Source organism: Notamacropus eugenii, chromosome 1 (assembly GCF_028372415.1).
Source record: "Notamacropus eugenii isolate mMacEug1 chromosome 1, mMacEug1.pri_v2, whole genome shotgun sequence".
NCBI classification, from domain to species: Eukaryota; Metazoa; Chordata; class Mammalia; order Diprotodontia; family Macropodidae; genus Notamacropus; species Notamacropus eugenii.
Window position 1 is genome coordinate 378,947,085 of NC_092872.1, and position 20,020 is coordinate 378,967,104.

The 20,020-nt window shown below is 39.8% G+C and overlaps 1 protein-coding gene and 1 pseudogene across 2 annotated transcripts in view; one reads left to right on the forward strand and one right to left on the reverse strand.

Annotated features, from left to right (window-relative positions):
- ADAMTS2 (ADAM metallopeptidase with thrombospondin type 1 motif 2) overlaps window positions 1-20,020 on the forward strand; it is a 448,064-nt gene that overhangs the window by 129,474 nt on the left and 298,570 nt on the right. For both annotated transcript variants that reach the window (XM_072630735.1, XM_072630736.1), the window contains one exon: window positions 13,918-14,071. In XM_072630735.1, the coding sequence (XP_072486836.1) occupies window positions 13,918-14,071 (154 nt within the window). The remainder of the gene's footprint in view (window positions 1-13,917; window positions 14,072-20,020) is intronic.
- On the reverse strand, window positions 7,188-8,511 carry LOC140518518 (integral membrane protein 2B pseudogene; annotated as a pseudogene).

Below are 20,020 nucleotides of genomic sequence, written 5' to 3' on the forward strand. Positions count from 1 at the left end.
CATACAAAGATGAGTAAGATATGGTGCTTGCCTTCAGAAGACTCACATTTAGAAGGGTAGGTAAGACACAGATAACTGTCACACATGATTGGAAAGCCATATATCATAAAAGAAGAAACAGTGATGCTGTAAGTGTGTGGAAAGGATAGAACTCTTCTAGATTGGGGATGTGGTCAGAATCAGGAAAGAATTCAATATCTGAGCTGAATCTCGAAGGATTGGTAGGCTTGGGTAGTCTGTGCAACGGAAAAAAAGGCATTATAGGTTCTAGGATCGTTGGTTTAGAGCTACAGGGGACCTTAGCTACCATTGAGTCCAACTCTTTCACTTTACAAATTAGGAAACTGAGGAAGAGAAAAGCTAAGTGACTTACCCAAGGTGATATAACTAGTAAGTGTCTGAATTTGATTTGAATTCATGACTTCCTAAGTCCAAGCATAGCACCCTATCCATTTATTGGATAGTAGGAAGCCTTAGTTGGAAATAATGATATCAGCAAAGGTATAGAGGCAGAGAAGCATGAGAATATCTTAAAGAAGAGTGAATAGTGCTGTCTGATTGAAGAATAGGGTAGCTCATGGGATTGTAGGGTTAGAGGTGTTAAGACACTTTTAAGATCATCTAGCAGCCTCTCTCCCCCCATAAACAGTTTGGGCTAGGAGAATCTAGAACAGATTTTATCAATATAGGGAACTCCTTGTGTACAGGCTCTCTCTGCCAAAGCAGGTCAGTAATTTTCTATAATATTGTCTTAGAGGGTTGCCTGGGGACCAGAAAATTAAATGACTTGCCCTTGGTCACATAGCTAGTATGTGTCAGAGACAGGACTTGAACCCAAGTCTTTCTGACTTGCAGGTCAGTCCTCTTTTTGTAAAGTCCCACTGTTTCTCACCTTGACCATACATAGCAGGTCCTTAATTCATGTTTGTTGGATTGAATGGAGGTGAGTGAGAAATGAAAGGCAGCAAAGGAAAAATGATCATTTTGTCTTCTTGGTAAAAGCTCCTGCAAGGAGAGTCATTTTTCTCTGGTGGTAGGAAACATTCTATTATTTATTTGAATGTTAATTTGTAGTCTGCAGAGAATCTCCTGCTGCTGCTGCTGCTAAGATGTCAGTGGATTCATCAGGCTGAAACAAGCATTAATTAATAGATGGTAGATGTAGTTATATTCAGGTACTCGGTCCATCACTGCCTAATATCTGAGACCTTTCTCAGATGATGAGAGGGCTGAGCTCTGGGGACTTACAAAATGGCAGTCATCCCTGCTGCATTCACTCTGTTTAAGGATTTTTTGGGACCCCTTTAGTGTAGTAAGAGTAGATGCGAGGATAATTGTAATCATTGCCATTGGCTTATATTTCTATAGCACTTTCATCTTAAAAAATGTGTTTTCTTCACAACCATCCTGTGAGGGTTGGTGGCTTACAGGGCAAGTGTCATTAGCCCCATTTGACACAAGAGGAAATTGAGACTCAGAGAAGAAGGTGACTTGTTCAATTTTCTAGCTGCTAAATAGTAAAGAACTCAGACTTTAAGACTGATTTCTGAGGCCAGGGCTCTTCCTAATAAGCCACATTGTGGTTTGAAGATAGCTAGCTGTGGAGTTACTAGGCTCAGGCTGATCAAACTCATAATGTTGGGAGAGGGAGAAAGAAGAGTCACCTCCAAAAAAAACCAAAGAAGAGAAATGAGCCTGGGGTTAGTTCAGTCTCAGAAGAACAGGGAGCTGGTAGAGTCAGGCTTGTTTGGTGCTCACACTTTGTGATGGGATGGGAAGAATCCCAAGTCAGGACCTGAGAGATCTGGGTTCTAACACTGGCTTTGAGTGCGAGTAGCTATGTAATCTTGACAAATAGTTTCCTTTTCCTTGGCCCCAGTTTCTTCATCTATTAAATAGGAGTGGTTGGACTCTAAGGCCATCCCTTCCAGCCCAGATGTTCATGAAGCCATGAACTGTCTTAGTGCCCATGCATGAGGCTCAGTGAATGGGAATATTGATGTCAGATCATGGAGAATCTTGTTCCCCATGTAGAGTGGTCTTAGCCTTTCCCAGTTGCTGAGTGAAACTGATATCCAGCTAAGAGGGCACAGAAGATCCATGATGCAATCCCTTCTTACTAGATCTTTGCTCAACGTTACTCCCCATCACCTTTTTCTTTAACCTAAGTCATGGAGGAGGGTCCTTACCTCCTAAAGAGACCTCAGTGAAAGGCTCCACCAAATTCAAAGGGACATGATACAGTATTTAACAGAGGCCTTTCTCAACCTCTGGAGAAGGTCAGCAGAAGCTTCTAGGACTGAACCTGTCTCCTGGCTGGCTTGAATCCCAGCATTTGTGTCTTGTCTGTGGCCACAGGAATTGATTAAGTGTGGATGGAGCCCAGGGAGAAGGGGCGGATCTCTCCATGGCATTAACAAGCAAGAAGGGATGTGGGCTTATAGGCAGAGGAGGAAGTGTTGAGCTCCCAGTCTGACCTCAGGTGACCTCTTTGTGGTTCTGATTCTCTGTCAGGAAAGTTGAGATCGTTTTAGTGGCTTTTTTAACGAGATTTGAGAGCCTGGGAAGAAACCTGCCGTGATGTGTGAGGAGCTATTATAAAAAGTGAACTTTAAACTGTCCCTTTGCACACAATTCTTTTAACAGTAACTAGAGTAACCTGTTTTTTCTCTCTGGGTTTTCTGGTCCTCGTCCCCTGACTTGACCTGATGCTGAGCCTTGCAAACAGTAGGAGCTGAACTAGATTAAAAGAATTGGGACATGGTTTCACATTTGAATTGCTTCATTTTCCATTTTGTATTATAATCACCTGACTGCCCAGAGTGAGCAGAACACAGTGTTTTGAACATAGTAGGTTTTCAGTAAATGCTAGTTTTATTTCTTGTTGAATTAAGCTGTCCCGGGCAAGACCCTGCTGAGATATGAGACCACAAACCCTACTGAGGGTTTGTAGTCAGTATTGACCAGCAGGGAGTTGTTCATAGAATCATAACTCTAAGACTGAAGCGGGACAAACTCCTCATTTTATAGATGAGGAAGCTGAAGCTCTGAGCCTATGACTTCCCCACAGTCACACAGGTAGCAAAGATAGGATTTGAATCTAGGTCCTGGGACTCCAAGTCCAATGTTGACTAAAATTCAAAAGTACAACTACCATGTAAGGGGTCAAAGCTGATGGTTAGAGTGCTTGAAAAGGTATTTGATGAGGGCCACACCTTTCACCAAAATCGGTTTGATGAGTGAGTGATAGAAAGAACAGCTAGGGAAGCATAGTCAGCAAGCCAGGGTAAGGGCAGAGAGCTGAATAGAAAGATAGGTCCTATTCTGAGTTGAGGGTCAATAGCAGAGTTCTTCAAGGCTATTGTCAAGTCTTACCTTTTATCAGGTGCCTCAAGATCCCTTTAGAGGGTTCATGCCTCCTGAGGGGTTTTAAAGTCTTTGACTTTTACCTGAGGAGTTGGGGGGAAGGGCCAGGGCAGGGTAGTAGGGAGGACTGGATGGGGAAGATGAGGCACTAGATGGTAGAAAGAGATAGGAGATCTGAAGTCACATGACCAGTTGGAGGCCCTGTTTGATCACTGATTGGTCTATGGCATTCTGTGATTCTGTGACTCTTGACTGAGTCAAAAGGAAGGGATGTGTATCTAGAAAGAACATAGGCTCTCTAGCTCCCAGAGATGAACATTCTCCCACCCCTACCTCATCTCCCCATACATATATATCCCAGGTCCTTGATTTTAATTCAAGAAATGTTAAGTGGTCTCCCCATCGAGTGTCCCCTACTGCTTTAAATCAATGATCCTAACAACATTAATAATAGCTATATATAACACCTTAAAAGTTTGGAAAATGGTTTACTTTTATTAGCATATTTGAGCCTTTCTGCAGACTCAAATACAAGGTAACAGCCTTATTTTTTGGGGTGCTCACATATTATTAAACATTTTTAAAAATTTAAATTTTTTTTATTAAATATTTTTTGAATGAAAATTGAGGTTCAGAGAGGTTAAATGACTTGTCTAGTATCTTATAGCTTGTATGTGTCAGAGGTAGAATTTGAACTCAGGTATCTTTTTATTCAAAGTCCATCCCTTTTCCCCCTATATCACACAGCCTCCCTACACCATCTAGTGTGTGCAAGACCTTGGCAGAAGAGAGATAGATATGACAGACACCGCCCTCAAGGAGCTTACTCTATAATATCTGATTTGTCTCCTGGTGGGCCACAGCCTTCTTTCCATGATTCCTCTCTGAGAGGGAGAATCTGATGTGATGTAAGTTTTGGTAAAGGGAAACCTAACATGTTTGTTTTATATGATCACTTCTGTTAACTGTCCCTCCACCTGCCCTCCAATGTTTCAATATTTATTGAAATTGACATCTATAATGTTTAGACCTCTAGGAGAGCTCACAGGTGTCTCTTCTTGCGGGTTGGAGGAGGACTGCTTGGGAAGAGCCCTTGCCTCGTCTAAACCATTTGGGCAGCAGCATTGTTTTCTTGGGTGGGTGCTCTGGTGGAGAGTCTGGTGTTATTAACTCTCTTTAGGAGCCAACTGGAAGATGCACTAGAGGAAATTAGGGAGGGACCATCTGGTTGCATTTAGGATTCCCAATAGCTGCATTTAGGAAGTATCCTGTTCTTAGGTCTACTCATGCTCTCCTTGAATGTGTTTCCAGTGAGAAAGTATAGTTGGATATGCTTCCATTTTTTCCCCCAAAGGTGCTGCCACAGGCATTTCCCTTGATAATGACTGTATAGAGGCAGGGTGGAGAGCAGATAGCAAGCTGGACTTGAGCCAGGAAGACCTGAGTTCAGACCTCTCTTCTAATGCTAGCACCTAGCATCTTGTATCCTCAGTGTTGTCATCTGTAGAGTAGGTTAATAATACCTTTAGTAGGGTTGTTATGAGGCTCAAATGAGATAATATACATGTGCTAATTGTTACTGGGTGTGTTCAATAAAATCACCCAGATTCCGTCCCATCCCCCAGGAGCTTGTCTCAAGGTATTCTCTCTTAGGAAAGAAAAAATAGAATCTTTCCAGTGAAACAACAGGGAAGTCCTGAGGGCATGGGAAATCCAAGTCATATGAAGGTCATTTGAACAAACTGGGGATGTTTAGCCTGGAAGCAAAAAAGACTCATGAAAGAGGAATTTCACTTGTTCTGCTAGGCCCTAGTGGGCAGATCTAGGAGTAAAGAATGGCGGCTGAAAAGTTATGTATTTTTGGCTTGAAGTGATGAAAAGCTTCCTTATAATTTGTTCTGCCCCAAAGTGTAATGTGATGCCTCGGAAAGTAATAGCTCCCCATCACTAGAGGTCTTCCATGAAAGGCTTAACTATCGCTTGTCAGGGATGTTTTAGACAAGATTTCCTGTGCTATTACAAGTTAGACTAGAAGCCTTCTGAGGTCCTTTCCACATTATAATCCTGTGAATTTGGATTTGGAATCTGAAATCAAGGAGGATTTGAACTCCATCTTTTGGAGACTTCTCAGAACAACATCAGTGGGAACAAATAGGTCTGTTTGAGAGGGACGACCACAGGAAAGGCTACAGTGACTTTGGATGGGCTGGAGAGGAGAGAGGGTATGAGGTCCCTGCCCTGATAGGGTTTACAGTACATCTGGTTGAACAAAATAGAATCATGCAAAAAAGTTAAATAATAATGCAAGAGATATATAATAGTCCCGTATAAACCACTAGAGAAGTTTTTTGGGCTTGAGAGAACTCAGGCTGTGTGTGATTAATTACAAACTGAGTGGTACAGACAGTAAAGTAAATGTTCTAGGAGTTTAGGGGAGAAGAGTTGCTGCCTTAGGAATTTTCCCAAAATTAAATCTTTTGGCAGCATCTGACAATGTTTGAAGGCAGTAATGAAGTTGTCAAAAAATCTCAGATTGTTAGAACTTGAAAGGATCTCAAAGGCTTATAGACTGCTGGAGGTAGAAGGGATCTTAAATACCTAGTCTGACATCTTTCTTTTTTTTTTTTTTAGAATACTTTCATGGTTTTCTTTTTTAAAATTCTGAACTTAAACACATCCAAAACAAACATTTCCTTATGGACAGAAGAATACAAAAAACAGGGTTGTATATGAAACTAAGATTAAAGTATATAATAGGTTGAACACGTTACTTTCAAAACTGTCCTGCTTATCTGTGTCTCCTTCTGAACTTCCCAATTTTCTCTTCTGTCTACTTAAAAAATGTTTCAATGGTCCTCTTTCTTTACCATCACTGTTCTTAACCCTTTTCCTAGTCTTAGAAAAATGAAAAAACACTTTTTGTAAAAAATAACTATGATTAGGCAAAACAAATCCACATAGTAGACATCTCAAAAATACACGTCTTTCTGTACATTGAGTCCATCATATCTCTTCAGAGGTGGATAGCATGCTACATCATAGGTCCTCTGGAGACTTGGTTGGTCACTAAGGCCTTAAGTCTTTGAAACTGTTTCATTTTATTTCATTTTCATTTTTTTTATCTTGTTGTCATCTTTGCCAAAATATTTCTTTGAGTTTTGTTTACTTCACTCAGTGTCAATTCATAATTTGATGATTCTTTGAAATAGTCTTTCATAATTTCTTAGATTACAATAATATTCCATTCCATTTATACCACCCAGTAGACAGGTACCCCTTTAGTTTCTTCTCTTCTTCCTTTTCCCTTCCAGATAAAGAATTTTGTTTTGTTTATTACTATTCACTCTCTGGCATTATCATTCCTCTTATCCCCAGCCCTGCCCCATCCCAACCTGTGTTCATGTTGAGTTTTATGTATTTGGACATCAAATATCAAATTCTTTTTTTTTTTTTAATTTTTTAAGATTTATATTCCTTCCATTGCACATACATGGGTTATATACAAATTAGTAACACAAGTTACTGCTTAAATTCCATTACATTTTCTGAATTACTATTACAGCAGGTGCTTAGTATATTAAAACATCAAGTTGGAAATCAAAACCTAAAGAGTTAGATATGACACTGAAAATACTGCACAACGTAATTGGAGTAAAATTCAAATGCATGTTTAAATTCCATAACAAACTAGGCAGCAGGGTAAGTAACAAAGATGGATGGCTACTACAGGTCGCTTGGTATGTATGCAGAGTTAGATTTCCCAGTCCCCCTCAATAACCCTTCCCTCAAAGGAGCAGAGTAAAAACATAAAAATCCTGACAAATGTCTCAAAGAAATTTTATTCTCCTTAATACTTAAGGCCTGTCACATAAAATGTACTAATATCTATGACTTCATACAATTACTAGGTCAAATATAAAAGAAACCACACTTAGGGGGGGAAAAGGAAAGAATGATTCTTCAAATTTACTGCTAATTTTAATTGTATTATGAGATGAAAAGACAACAGAACCCTGCTTACTACTTACATGAAAAAAATTTTTTAAAAAGAATCACTGCACAAAATACAAAGGATGGGATTATACTGCTGTATTAAAATTTTTCACCAGAATTGGGTTTTTCATTTTATGTTCACGCACAAATGCGTGTCTCCACAGCAAAACTGTTTTCAAAATGCCGGATCCTGATGCAATTCTCAGCTTCACGTTTTTGAATACCTTTAATGGTTTCTTTGCGCTGCAATTTGTATGTTTCCTTGCCATGGCACAGACGATAAATAAAGAAACCCAACTGATCAACATTTTCAATGCGGTCAGTGATAATCATATGCTCATGAATCAGATAGGACTGAGGCAAATAGGTTCCAGCCTTGATGTTGATGAGCAACTCCAATAAGTTTTTGGGAGGCATTACAATGGAAGTATTCAGAGGAATCACATAGCATTTATCCAAGTTAAGGTCAAGATAGGCTGTAAGTTTCTTGTGAAAGTCATGCACAGTGTTGGCAGGATCGCTATCAGCAAACTCTGGGACTGGCACACTGATGAACTCAACATCATCTTCCTCAAGGATTTTAATATTTTCCTCAATTGTCTGGTAGCGAGCAGCTGGAGCATTTGCAGAAGGCTCATTTAGGATCAAGTCGTCTTTGATGTATCTTATTCCACAGTAGTAGACATCATCCTGCTGAAATGCAAAATACTTGTAGAGGTATGCCCCTCCAAGGATTACTCCAGCAAGCATAAATGCGAGACCAAAACACATGCACCAACACCAGGCTCTTCTCTGGCCAACCGGTACCACTTCATCTGGATCCTTGCAGTCCACACTGACGGCGTCCGGAGGGATAATGAGAGCCTCCTCGCCGCTCTTGGGCTCCTCCTTCTTGGCCTCCTTCTGGGCCAGAGCCGAGTTAAATGCCACCTTCACCATGGCGCGGCCTCTCGCTGCCCTCGCGGGATGGGGGGTGGCACTCGCTGCGGGCCGCCTGCAAGCTGCAGCTGCCCTCTCCTCCGCCCGGGCTCCGAGCTAGCCAAGGGCCCCTGCTCAGGCTGCGGCCGGACAGCAAGGTCCGTCTGCTGCGGGCTCCGGCTGCGCCTGCACTGCCCCTGCTGCTGCCCCTGCTGCTGCCGCTGCTGCTGTCAAATATCAAATTCTTTGTGTGTGTGTGCCTGTTCAATCCTTCTTTGTCCACTTGAGATAAGAATGAGGTTCATTTGGTACCTGCTCTCCCTACTCCTTTCTCCAAGCTTGTATAGTCTTCTCACATAGTCTAATTATAAGAAATAGCACATTCCACCCCCTTTTTCATTCTTTCTACATTAGTTTATTCCTTTTACACCCATTTCTCTCTCCAAAACCTCATAATCTAACAAATCCACTCCCAAGATACTCTGTTGTTTTTTTTTTTTAATTATTTAACTCCCTTAATATCCTTTAAAGACATTAATTATCTGAAGGGCCATTTGTATCTCTCCTTCCATGTAGGATGTTAATACTACATCATTAACTACAACTCCGTCCCTGTTGCTCAGATGAATTTACCTTGTTAGGTTTCTCATGATTCTTGTTTGCTTTTCAAAGTTCTTATTCAACTTTGGTTTTTTTTATCAGTAATGCTTGAAAGTCCTCTATGCAGTATGATTCTCCTCCATACTGTCCCCTTATTGGAGAAGTACACTCTGCTTTGTAGGGTTTTATTCTTGGTAGAAATACTCTGCATGTGTATATGTGTTCATTTACTACTTATTTGACCTTAAGAAAATTATTTAACCTTTTAGGACTTCGTTTCTTCATTTGTAAAACAAAGAGATTGCACTAGATGATCTCTGAACCCCACTGCGGCTCTAAATCTAGAATTCTATGACTGGGAAGATGGTGGTGCTATGGAAAGAAACAGGAAAATCAGGAAAAGGAGCAGAATTTGAGAGAAGAGTTCAGTTGAGTTTGAGGTGCTGGTTGGGTGACATCCAGATAAAATTAATACTATTTTTAGATCTAAAGAGGTGATGAAAAGAAAAGGTGACCAGTCTCTCCTAACTATATTTTCCTACCACGTGGCAGCAAATGGTCTTCCAAATGAAGGATTTTGTGGTAACTCAGTATCCAAAGATAATCCAGGCACAACATTGACATCCTCCAATGAGATTTGCTGAAACATATTCTCTGCAGTCAACCAAGACCTTTATAGCTGATGTGACCAAGGCCTGGGGCTGGTACAAATATTCAATGCTCTATCTTCAAGTGAGTTTTCACGAAATATCTCGGTTGACCACTTTGAATGTCATATTATCTAGTTGGGAAGTACAGCAACAAATCTGCTCTCTAAGGTTTTTCCTTCTTTATACATTAAAAGCCCCACCTCTGATGTGTGTCAGTGATGTTCTACCCATTTTCCTTGCTTCCCTGGGGTTCCCAGTGGTTGGTGAGTAAGCAAGATGTTACTTTTGTTCTCAACTTATGCTTTGGAATCTATGAGAATTATAATTGGTTGAAGGGGTGATGAAGGCAGAAAAGGAAAGAAAAGAGTTTTACTCTGTAGTGGACAGTTAATCCATTTAGGACTGTTCTTATAGAGATAAAGACCTAGTCTCATTGTCTTGACTATAATCTGGGAAACATTAATGTGTACATTTCTCAAATCCCTGGGGCCATTATAATGCCTAAGAAAGGTAACCTCAGTCAATCAATGGACACACATTTATTAAGTGCCTACTACATGCTGGGCATTGGTAGGCACCGGAATACAAAGACATTAAAAAAGTACCTGCCTTCAGTGAGCTTATATTCTATTAGGGAAGACAACATGCACATATATAAATATATGAAAATATATACAGAATGAGTACAAAGTAAATTATTTGATGGGGGAGGGGAATCAGAAAAGCACTCACATAAAAGTATTGTTTGAAATGAGTTCCAATAAAAGCTAAGCATTTGCAGAACCAGAGGTGAGGAGACAGTGTATTCCAGGCCTGAGAGACAGCCAGTACAAAGACACAGATGTGGGAGATGGAGTGTTGTGTATAAGGAATAGTAAAACGATGAATATGGGAGGACCATAAAATACATGAGGGGGAACAATATATAATGTCTGGAGAAGTAGTTGGACCTAAATTGTTAAGGGTTTTAAATGCCAAACAAAGGAATTTATAACTGTCCTTAGAGGTGATAGGGAGCCACTGGAGTTCATTGAGTAGGGTAGTGAAAAAGTCAGATCTTTGCTTTAGGAAAATCACTTTGTGTTGGATGGATTGGAGAGGGAAGAGAAAGACAAGTCAGAGAACCAGTAGGGGGCTATTACAATAGTTCAGGAGAGAAGTAATGGGGGCATAACCTAGGATGAGAGCCTTTGAATTGAGAGAAGGATGCGATTGATGATACGAAAGTAGAATTAATAAGACGTGGCAACTAATTGGATATGTGGGGTGAGGGAAAATGAGGACTCAAAGATTTTTGACTCCAAGGTTGTACATCAGAGTGATTGTATGTATGGCAAAAAAAAACAAAGATGTGGACAAAAGTTCATTCGTGGCCTGGATTTTTGACTTAACTCTTAACTATTCTGAGACAGTCTTCAGATTGTAAAATGTGGTATGGGTACAGGAAACAGGTTAGCATTTGCTTAGGGCTTTTCATTTTGTATTTCCTATTTTGGGGCATATCACAATCACAAAATAGGCCCCTGGCAGTTACTAGGGGCTAGAATGCAACCCTGCAACAGATATCCAATGAGAAGCTAGAAATTGCAGCCCGGAGTTTAGGATGGAGTTCAGGATTGGATATTATAGATTTTAGAATCATGGACATGGAGGTGATAGATGAAGCTATTGGAGTGAATTAAATTGACAAGAGACAAGGGAGGGAAGAGTGCTCAGGGAAGAGCTCTTTGGGAAAACTACACTAATAGGATGCCAGGAGGCAGTTGAGAAGTAGAAGCATAAGTCCGAAGAGTTTTCTTTTTCCACATTCTCATTTCACTTCCTTAGGTCGATTCCATCATTAAAATAACCAATTCAACACATGTTAATGATCACAACAGAGATGATGAATTCAAGGCAATTTGGGGAATTAATCAATGAGAAGAAGAGATATACAGCAGTATAGAATAAGACCGATGGGACTTATTCAGGCCCACTCAGGCATTTATGTTTGTCCTAGCTCTGACCTTTACTTAAATCTGATAGTGGAAATTGGAGGGAGATAGGGTGGGTCTAGGATCTTGAATACATTTCCACCAGTTAGATCATAGGACCTTAGATTTAGAGCTGGAAGAAACCTTGAAGGTCATCCAACCCAATCTCTTCATTTTATAGTGACCTCCCATAGTCATGTTGGTAATGTCAGAGGTAGGATTTGACCCTGGGTTATCTGGCTCCAAATAGAGTTGTTTTTTCACCTGCCTCCACTAGACCTTCTGAACCAGTTTCAAGAAAAAGGGAAAACTCATTCTGCTCATGCTTCAGGCCATATCTACCCAGGTTGTGATTGTATCTTGTTAAATGCAAAAGGCCCTTTCTTGACTTGCTTATTTCCTGGAGAAAATGAAGGAACCAAGCTCACTTTCTGGTGTGTCCCCATGCTTCCTAGAAAGCCAATGACTCATATGATTAACAGGAACTCAAGCCACTACAGCATGCCTACCAGCTGTTTGTTGCTACAAACTCTGTCACCCACAAGCCTGTAAAAAATTACAAAAATAATGTCACTGTGTGAATGTGAAGGATAGCTTGGTTCTTTGGTCTCTAGGATCTCCTTGTGGCTCTTCTCAAAGTCAACTCTGTGAGTATTGCCTAGTTGGAAGGATCTGAAGGAAAAGTTTGATTTTCACCCAAACCCCACTGGCCTGACTGAAGACTATATATATGTAATATATATACATACATATACACGCATATACACATATATGCATATACATACACACATATACATACGTGTATATATATGTGTATGTACATATGTATTGTAGATGCATAATAAATGTTTGTGGAATGAATGACTGACAATTGGTTCTTGATCTATGCTTTTTGGGTAGAGTGGTTTCTTTCATGAATTTTCCCCTTCATGACTAATAATAATAATTATAATGATTCATTTATACATCATGTTTTATAGTTTATAAGACACTTCATATAAATTATCTTGTTACTAACAAGCCAGTGAGGGAAGCAGTAGAGGAAATTGTTCATCAGTGAGAGAAATAACTCATGTGGAAACCCCCTTAAGCAATGCAAATTGGCAACTCTTCCAGTAATGTATGATCTTAGAAACTGCCTGAGATACTGAGAGTTTGCATGCTTTGCTCATGGTCACACAGCTATTATCTACTAGAGGCAGAGTTTGAATGCAGGTCTTCCTGACTCCAAGGCTGGTCTGCTACCTGACACCACACACAGAGTAGATTCTTTTATTTTATTTTTATTTTAGTATTTTATTTTCTGCCAATTACATTCATTTTTAAAATTTTGAGTTCCAAATTCTCTCTTTCCCTCCCCACCCTCCTCACTGAGAAGGAAAATGATTTTACATAGGTTATGCATGTGTAGTCATTTAAAACATATTTCCATATTAATCAACACATAGAAGAGTCTTGGTAAATATTTGTGCAATAAATGAATGAATGAACGGTTGGTTATTGGACTATGACTTTTGGGTAGAATGACTTCATTTGGGAAATCTTCCTTCCTATGTAATAATAACAATAAAAATAATTCAAATTTGTATAATCCTTTACATTTTATTTTAAAAATCTTCTACATTTTATACATTTCCAAAAATTATTTCATTTGACTCTTACCACAATCCTCTTAGATAGGTAGTACAGGTATTATTCTCCCCTATTTCACAAAGGAAGACAATGAGGGACTCAGAAAGGTTGGAAGACACCGGATATAATTGGCAGAACTGAGATTCAAACCCAGTTCTTCCAGTTCCAAATCTGAGGCTCTTACAGCTGCATCACAGCTGCTTGGAGGGCTCAATGATGGTCTGTCCCTGTGGTGGAATGGAGAATGGTGTAGAGGCAGAGTCACTCTGTTGGGAGTAAACATTGTTTCTAGGGCTTAGATCCTGTCCTGGGGATGGGCAGAGCTGACCATAGTCAGTGTCCTATAAATGAGTGTTTCTGGTCCAGTTCTCAGTGATGCATTGATGCCTGGCTTATCAAGCTGTGGGAACAGAGCACCCCCTGGAGCAGTTTGGAGATGACAGATAGCTAAGGTCATCCCCACCTTTTCCATTGTGCTATGCCTTAGGCCATGGTCTTTGAATTCAGGCTCTTCTGTCCCCCCCACGTCCCTGTCCAAGCCTTGGCTAATTGGGTTGAAGTCAGAATCCCTGGGAGCTTGTGTGTTTTCATTGCCCTTCCTTGTCAGACCAGGGAACCGATGCTTTATTTGGTTCTAATAAAGAATTCACCTTGCTTACTCTCTGCCTTCTAACTGCTCTCTCGAGAGGATTAAAGTGTGTTTAAGCATATTGTAACTGTTGACTCTGAATGACTCCTGCATGGAGAGGAATTTGAAATGTTCTATTTCCACCCCATTCCTTTAGGCTGGCATGATCCGTACAGACAAGGACGAGTTCTTCATTGAGCCTCTGGAGAAGGGGATGTCAGAAGAGAATGATGGCAGAATGCATGTGGTCTATCGAAGGCCCCCGTCTCCTAAGCTCTTTCTCAATGACAGCAGGGAGACCATGTATTCAGGTAAGGCTGAGAACACTCATCACTGGTACAAGAGAAGGCCTTGTTGGTTGTTGACTTGCTCAAGAATTCTTCTTTGTCTTTGGTTGTCCATCTGTGCCCCTCAGCCCTTCCTGTCCTGAGAGGCAAGCAGATTACCATGTTATCTGGAACTGAAGTGTATTGAAGCTACCAAAGCACGTGATCACATCTGGGAGGAATTTTATAATGGGCCCAGGGTACCTGAAGCTGACTGACTAAATCAGAACTATGGACTACAGAAATATTTTTTAAAAATCAGCTGATTGGCCTTCAGGTAACCAATTTTTAAAATTGGTTTAATTTAATCAAGTTTTATTTTGAGAAGAGAAAATGAAAGCATTGTGTGAAGGAAAAATTGTCTACTTGAAGGCAATGTCTCTGATTTGTGTTGAGACAGAGAGAGAAAGAGAGAGAGAGAGAAAGAGAAAGAGAGAGAGAAAGAGAGAGAGAAGAAAGGAGGGAAGATGTGAGATTGCTAAAAATTTGCTAAAATTTAATAAATAAAGTTCTCAAAATCCTAGTTAGGTCTTGTCAGTGCAGACCATAGTAAAATCTTGTCTTTTCTTTATTTTGATCTAGCTTCTTTCTTTGGAAAGAGGGTCAGAGAGGGGTTGAATTTCTCTTGGAAAAATACCCTCATCTTCTCTGTTTTTAAACTATTGCTACTTGTACTATTTTAACCTGTTAAGTTTTTGAGTCTTGAGGCACACATAGCCTAGGCCTCGAGTAATATGAAAATTCTGTCACCAGAAGGATTTTGGTCATTTTTGTGATTATATACCTTATAGTAGAAGTAGCTTGGGGAGGGGGGCAGGCATTCCCCTTGTGCTTTAGTGCCATGGATTTACCAGTAGGTAGTAGCTCAGAGATTTGATGACAACTTCAGAAGTTCGTCCTATATGAACTCTGTACCCATTTTTCCTGCATCTTTGTGGCTTGCAAAAATTTACTTGCTTTGAGATGGGAAGTCCAGAGCTCCTGGGGATAGGAGTGGAAAAATGTTGAAAGCATGGTATGTAGTGACTAACTTTCATCCCATGAAATGTCTTAGCCAAGGAAAATCCCCCAATGAGCTCAGTGACTTTCTTAGTTTCATAGTTTAGAAAATCATAGTCTCCTATTACTCAATGGAAAACAATGAAGTTGCAGTTGAAATGGGTACTTTTAAAATGTACCATTTAGATAAAAATGTTGCTCAAAAATTGTCAGGAATATTCTCTCAACTACCAAATAAAGTCTAAAGTACTTAGCCTGACATTTTGAGTTTCTTTGTCATCTGGTTCTGCCTACTTTTCTAGCCTATACACATGAAACTACTCTTTTATTTTTCTAATTTTGTTAATAATTTCATTTAAAGTTTTGAGTTTCATATTTTATACCTCCTTCTCCCAGTACCCTACCCCTTGCCGTGAAATGGTAAGCAATCAGATACAGGTGATACATGTTCAATTATATAAAACATTTTCATATTAGTAATTTTATACAAGAAGATGCAAATAAAAGGAAAAAATGAAAGATTAGCATGAAAAATAGCATGCTTCAGTCTATATTCATTCAATATCAATTCTTTCTCTGGAGGCAGATAGTATGCTTCATCATTAGTCTTTTCAAATTGTCTTAGATCATTGTATTCTAAGAATAGTTAAGTCATTTGCAATTCTTCATGGAACAATATTGCTGTTACTGTGTACAGTGCTCTCCTGGTTCACTTCACTATGCACCAGTTCATGTAAGTCTTTCCAGGTTTTTCTAAAATCATCCTGCTTGTCATTTTTTATAGCACAATAATATTGCATTATAATTATATATCACAACTTGTTTAGTCATTCCCCAATTAATGGGCATCCTTTGATTTCCAATTTGTAGCCACCACAAAAAGAGCTGCTATAAATAGTTTTGTACAAATAGGTCCTTTTCCCTTCTTTGGAATGTCTTTGGAATATAGACCTATCTAGTGGTATTGCTGGATCCAAGGATGTACATAGTTTTATAGTTCTCCAGAAAGCTTGGATCAGTTCACAACTCCATCAATAGTATGTTAGTGTCCCAGTTTACCATATTCCCTCCAACATCCAACATTTTCCTTTTCTGTCATATAAGCCACTCTGACAGGTGTGAGGTGGTACCTCAAAATTGTTTTAATTTGCATTTCCCTAATCAATAATGTTTTAGAGCATTTTTTCATATGACTATAGATAGCTTCAATTTCTTCATCTGAAAACTGCCTGTTCATATCCTTTGACCATTTATCAATTGGGGAATGACTTGTATTTTTATAAATTTGACTCAACTCTGTATATTTGAGAAATGAAGCTTTTATCGAAATACTTGTTGCAAAATTTTGCCCTTGGTTTTCTGCTTTCCTTGTAATTTTGGTTGCATTAGTTTTGTTTGTGTAAAAATTTAAATTTTATATAATCCAAATGATCTATTTTACATTTTGTAATGCTCTAGCTTCTTTGTTTCTAGATTCTTCCCTTTTTCATAAATCTGACAGATTAAACTATTCCATGCTCTCTTAATTTGCTTATGGTATTACCCTTTACGTGTAAATCATGTACCCTTTTTGACCTTATCTTGGTAGAAAATGTGAGATGTTAGTCTATATCTAGTTTCTGCATACTGTTTTCTGGTTTTCCCAGCAGTTTTTGTCAAATAATGAGTTTTTGTTCCAAAAACTTGGATCTTTGGGTTTATCATATACTAGGTGACTATGATCATTTGCTATAATGTAATTTGTATCTAATCTATTCCACTGATCCACCACTCCGCTTCTTAGCCAGCACCAGATTATTTTGATAATTACTGCTTTATGTAAAGTTTCACATCTGGTACAGCTAGACTACCTTCTTTCACATTTCTCCATTACTTACTGCACATAAAGTCAACCTAATTGTTACGTTGACATCTGAGGACCTCAACAATCCAGCTCTAACCTATTTTTCCAGAGTGATTTCCCACCATTCTCCTATGATCTAGTCAAATCACTTAATTTACCTTTCTTTGAATATGTCCCCTTATCTTCCTACCTCTGTATGCTTGCTCACATCCTTCCCAGTTCCTGGAATGCCTTTCCTTGATTCTCTGCCATTTACAATTCTGTCTTTCAAACTCAGGTGTCACTTGTTTTGTCAGCAATTGGGGTTAAGTGGCTTGCCCAGGGTCACATAGCTAGTAAATGTCTGAGGCCATTTTTGAAGTCAAGTCCTCTTGACTCCAGGGCTGGTGCTGTATCCACTGTGCCACCTAGCTGCCCCAGATGTCACTTTCTTAATGAAATTTGCATGTCACCCCCGCAAGAAGCATTCTGCCTCCAGTGAATCACCCCCAGCACTTTTTAGTACCTGTTGTGTACTTTAGCATTCTCTTTGATATTATAGTCCTGTGTAGAGGCTGCTAGGTGGTGCAGTGGATAGAGCAGCAGTGCAGGAGTCAGGAGGACCTGAGTTCAAATCTCACCTCAGACACTTGACACTCACTAGTTGTGTGACCTTGGGCAAATCACTTAACCTCAATTGCCTCATCCTGGGTCATCTCCAGTCATCTTGATGAATATCTAGTCACTGGATTCAGATGGCTCTGGAGGAGAAGTGAGGCTGGTGACCTGCATAGCCCTCCCTCACTCAAAACAAAGTCAAGTGCAAGTCATGTCATCATTTTTCTGATGGCATGATCTTCTTCGGCAATGAAGGACGAACACGCTCTATAGTCCTGTGTAATATTATAGATGATAAGATTCTTGAGAGCAAAAACTGTCTATTCATTTTTCTTTCTTCCTTAGAACCTAATACTGTGCTATATATACTCAATACATATTTGTTGAATTAAGATTACATAGCAAAACCGAGAACTCTTTCAAATGTCACTAAGCTTTAGGAAAGCATTATCCATGCCCTCCATCTGGTCGAGTGGTCTGTACTAGTCACAATAGTGACAGTTGGAAGTGCCCTTAGAGATCATCTAGGCTTATTTGCTCATTGTACAGATGAGCAAACAGCCACAGAGTAAATTCCAGAGACTCCCTCATACCTCTTGGATCAAGTTTAAATTCTTATATTTGGTATTTAAAGCTCTTCATAACCTGGCCCCTATCTAACTTTCCAACTTATTATATATCACTCCCCTTTATATACTTCATAATCTAGTTAAGCTGTCATTCTAACTGTTCCTCATTTAAAAAAAAAAACACTTCATTTCCCATCTCAGTACCTTTGTCCACCATGCTTAAAATGTACTCACTCCACCTTTAGAACCTCTAGGTTCCTCAGATTCAGCTCAGGTGCCATTTTCATTATGAAGACTTTCCAGATATCTCTGGTTGCTAGTACGCACTTCTATCACCTGGCTTTGTGTGTATAGTCATGGGCTGAACTATTTGTTGCAACTGAGCATGTTTCTTTGTGGAGACCTGTTATAATCATCTCTTAGCTCTCACACAGAGTCCAGACTCTTCAGCCTAACATCCCGAATCTTCTAACACTTTTCCCCCAACTTCCATTTCAGCCTTGTTTTTGTTCACTTTCCTATGCATGTGCAAAACTTGATTGTTGGTCTTTCCTGTGTCCTGGTCAGATCCTCAGATCTAATCTGGCATCTGACTTCTGGTTTTAGGACAGACAGGAATAATCAGAAGTACATTCAGAGGAAGACATTGAGGATAGTGAGAAGATTTTAGATCATGCAATAATACAAGGATCTCTTGAAGGAATTGGGACCATGAAGAAAAGAAGACCTGGGGGTTTGAGTTGATGGGAATGATATCATTATTGTCTTCAGATATAGGTACTGTTGTCATGAGAAGGCCAATTAGATTTGTTCCCCTTGGCCCGAGGGGGAAGTACTGGAATCAGTGGGTGAGAGATTTCAGCTTCATATATAAAAGATTCCTAAAAATGACAGTGATCACAAAGAGGATTGACTGCTTCTACAAGTCACCAGAAATCTTCAAGCAAAAGATGGATGACTACCTGTGTGGAATGTTGTAGAGGGAATTCCCATTTTTGTATGGGTCCAGTCGTGAGGTCTCTCGGCTCTTAAAGACTGTCATTCTCTGAATTTTTCACATGGGGCACATGGGGTCTAAACCACAGAAAACTGGGCTGGAGAAAGGACTTAAAAATTGATTCTAATGGTTTTAAAATAAAGTTCAGTAGAATCTTATTTAAAATAAAAATAAAAAATAAAATAAAAATAAAAGAATCAGCCCCACTATTCTATCAGACAAAATTGAGAGGTTACTGTCACTTCAGGGTTTTCTGATCAACCTCAAAGCTTTAATTCCAGAGTGGCTCTTCTGACTCTGGCCCCTTCTCTGATCTTTGGTCAAACTTGCCTAAAAGAGGCCCAGGGAGTGTTCTGGGGAGCAGAGGGGTCAGTGTTGGGGACTGTAGTGGAGTTGGAGTGAGAAGCATCAGAATGGTGACCTGGCAATTGCTAGCAGGAAGAATTAATTGCTAAATAAATGGTTTAGACAGTACTGGTGTGGTCAAGAGTCAGGAGTCTCTGCTCTTAGCACTAATGTGCCCTGTGATTTTAGGCAAGTTACTTCTCTATCCTGGCTCTCATTTTCTTCATCTGTAAACAGAACGGTGGGACAAGATGATTTCTAAGGCACCTTGCAGCTGGGTCTGTGATTCCTTGATTCCTATAGTCTCTGCCAAGGATATGAACAAATCCCTCTCTGCAAGGCATTGACCTGCTACCACTGTTCTTGGGACAGTCCTAGAAATCAAGGTCATGATGAACTCCTCAGGAGAAGGCTCTGGAACCAGAGTTATTTATTCCCCAGGAGCCTGGGACCTTGGGCATACATGCCAATCATCTTTGGAGGGTGATGTCACATGTTTGATATCAATTGATAGAGCTGATGTCATTGGCTGTAACTTTTTTCCTTTTGGGCATCACAGCCAGGCCTGAGTAACATCAGGATTG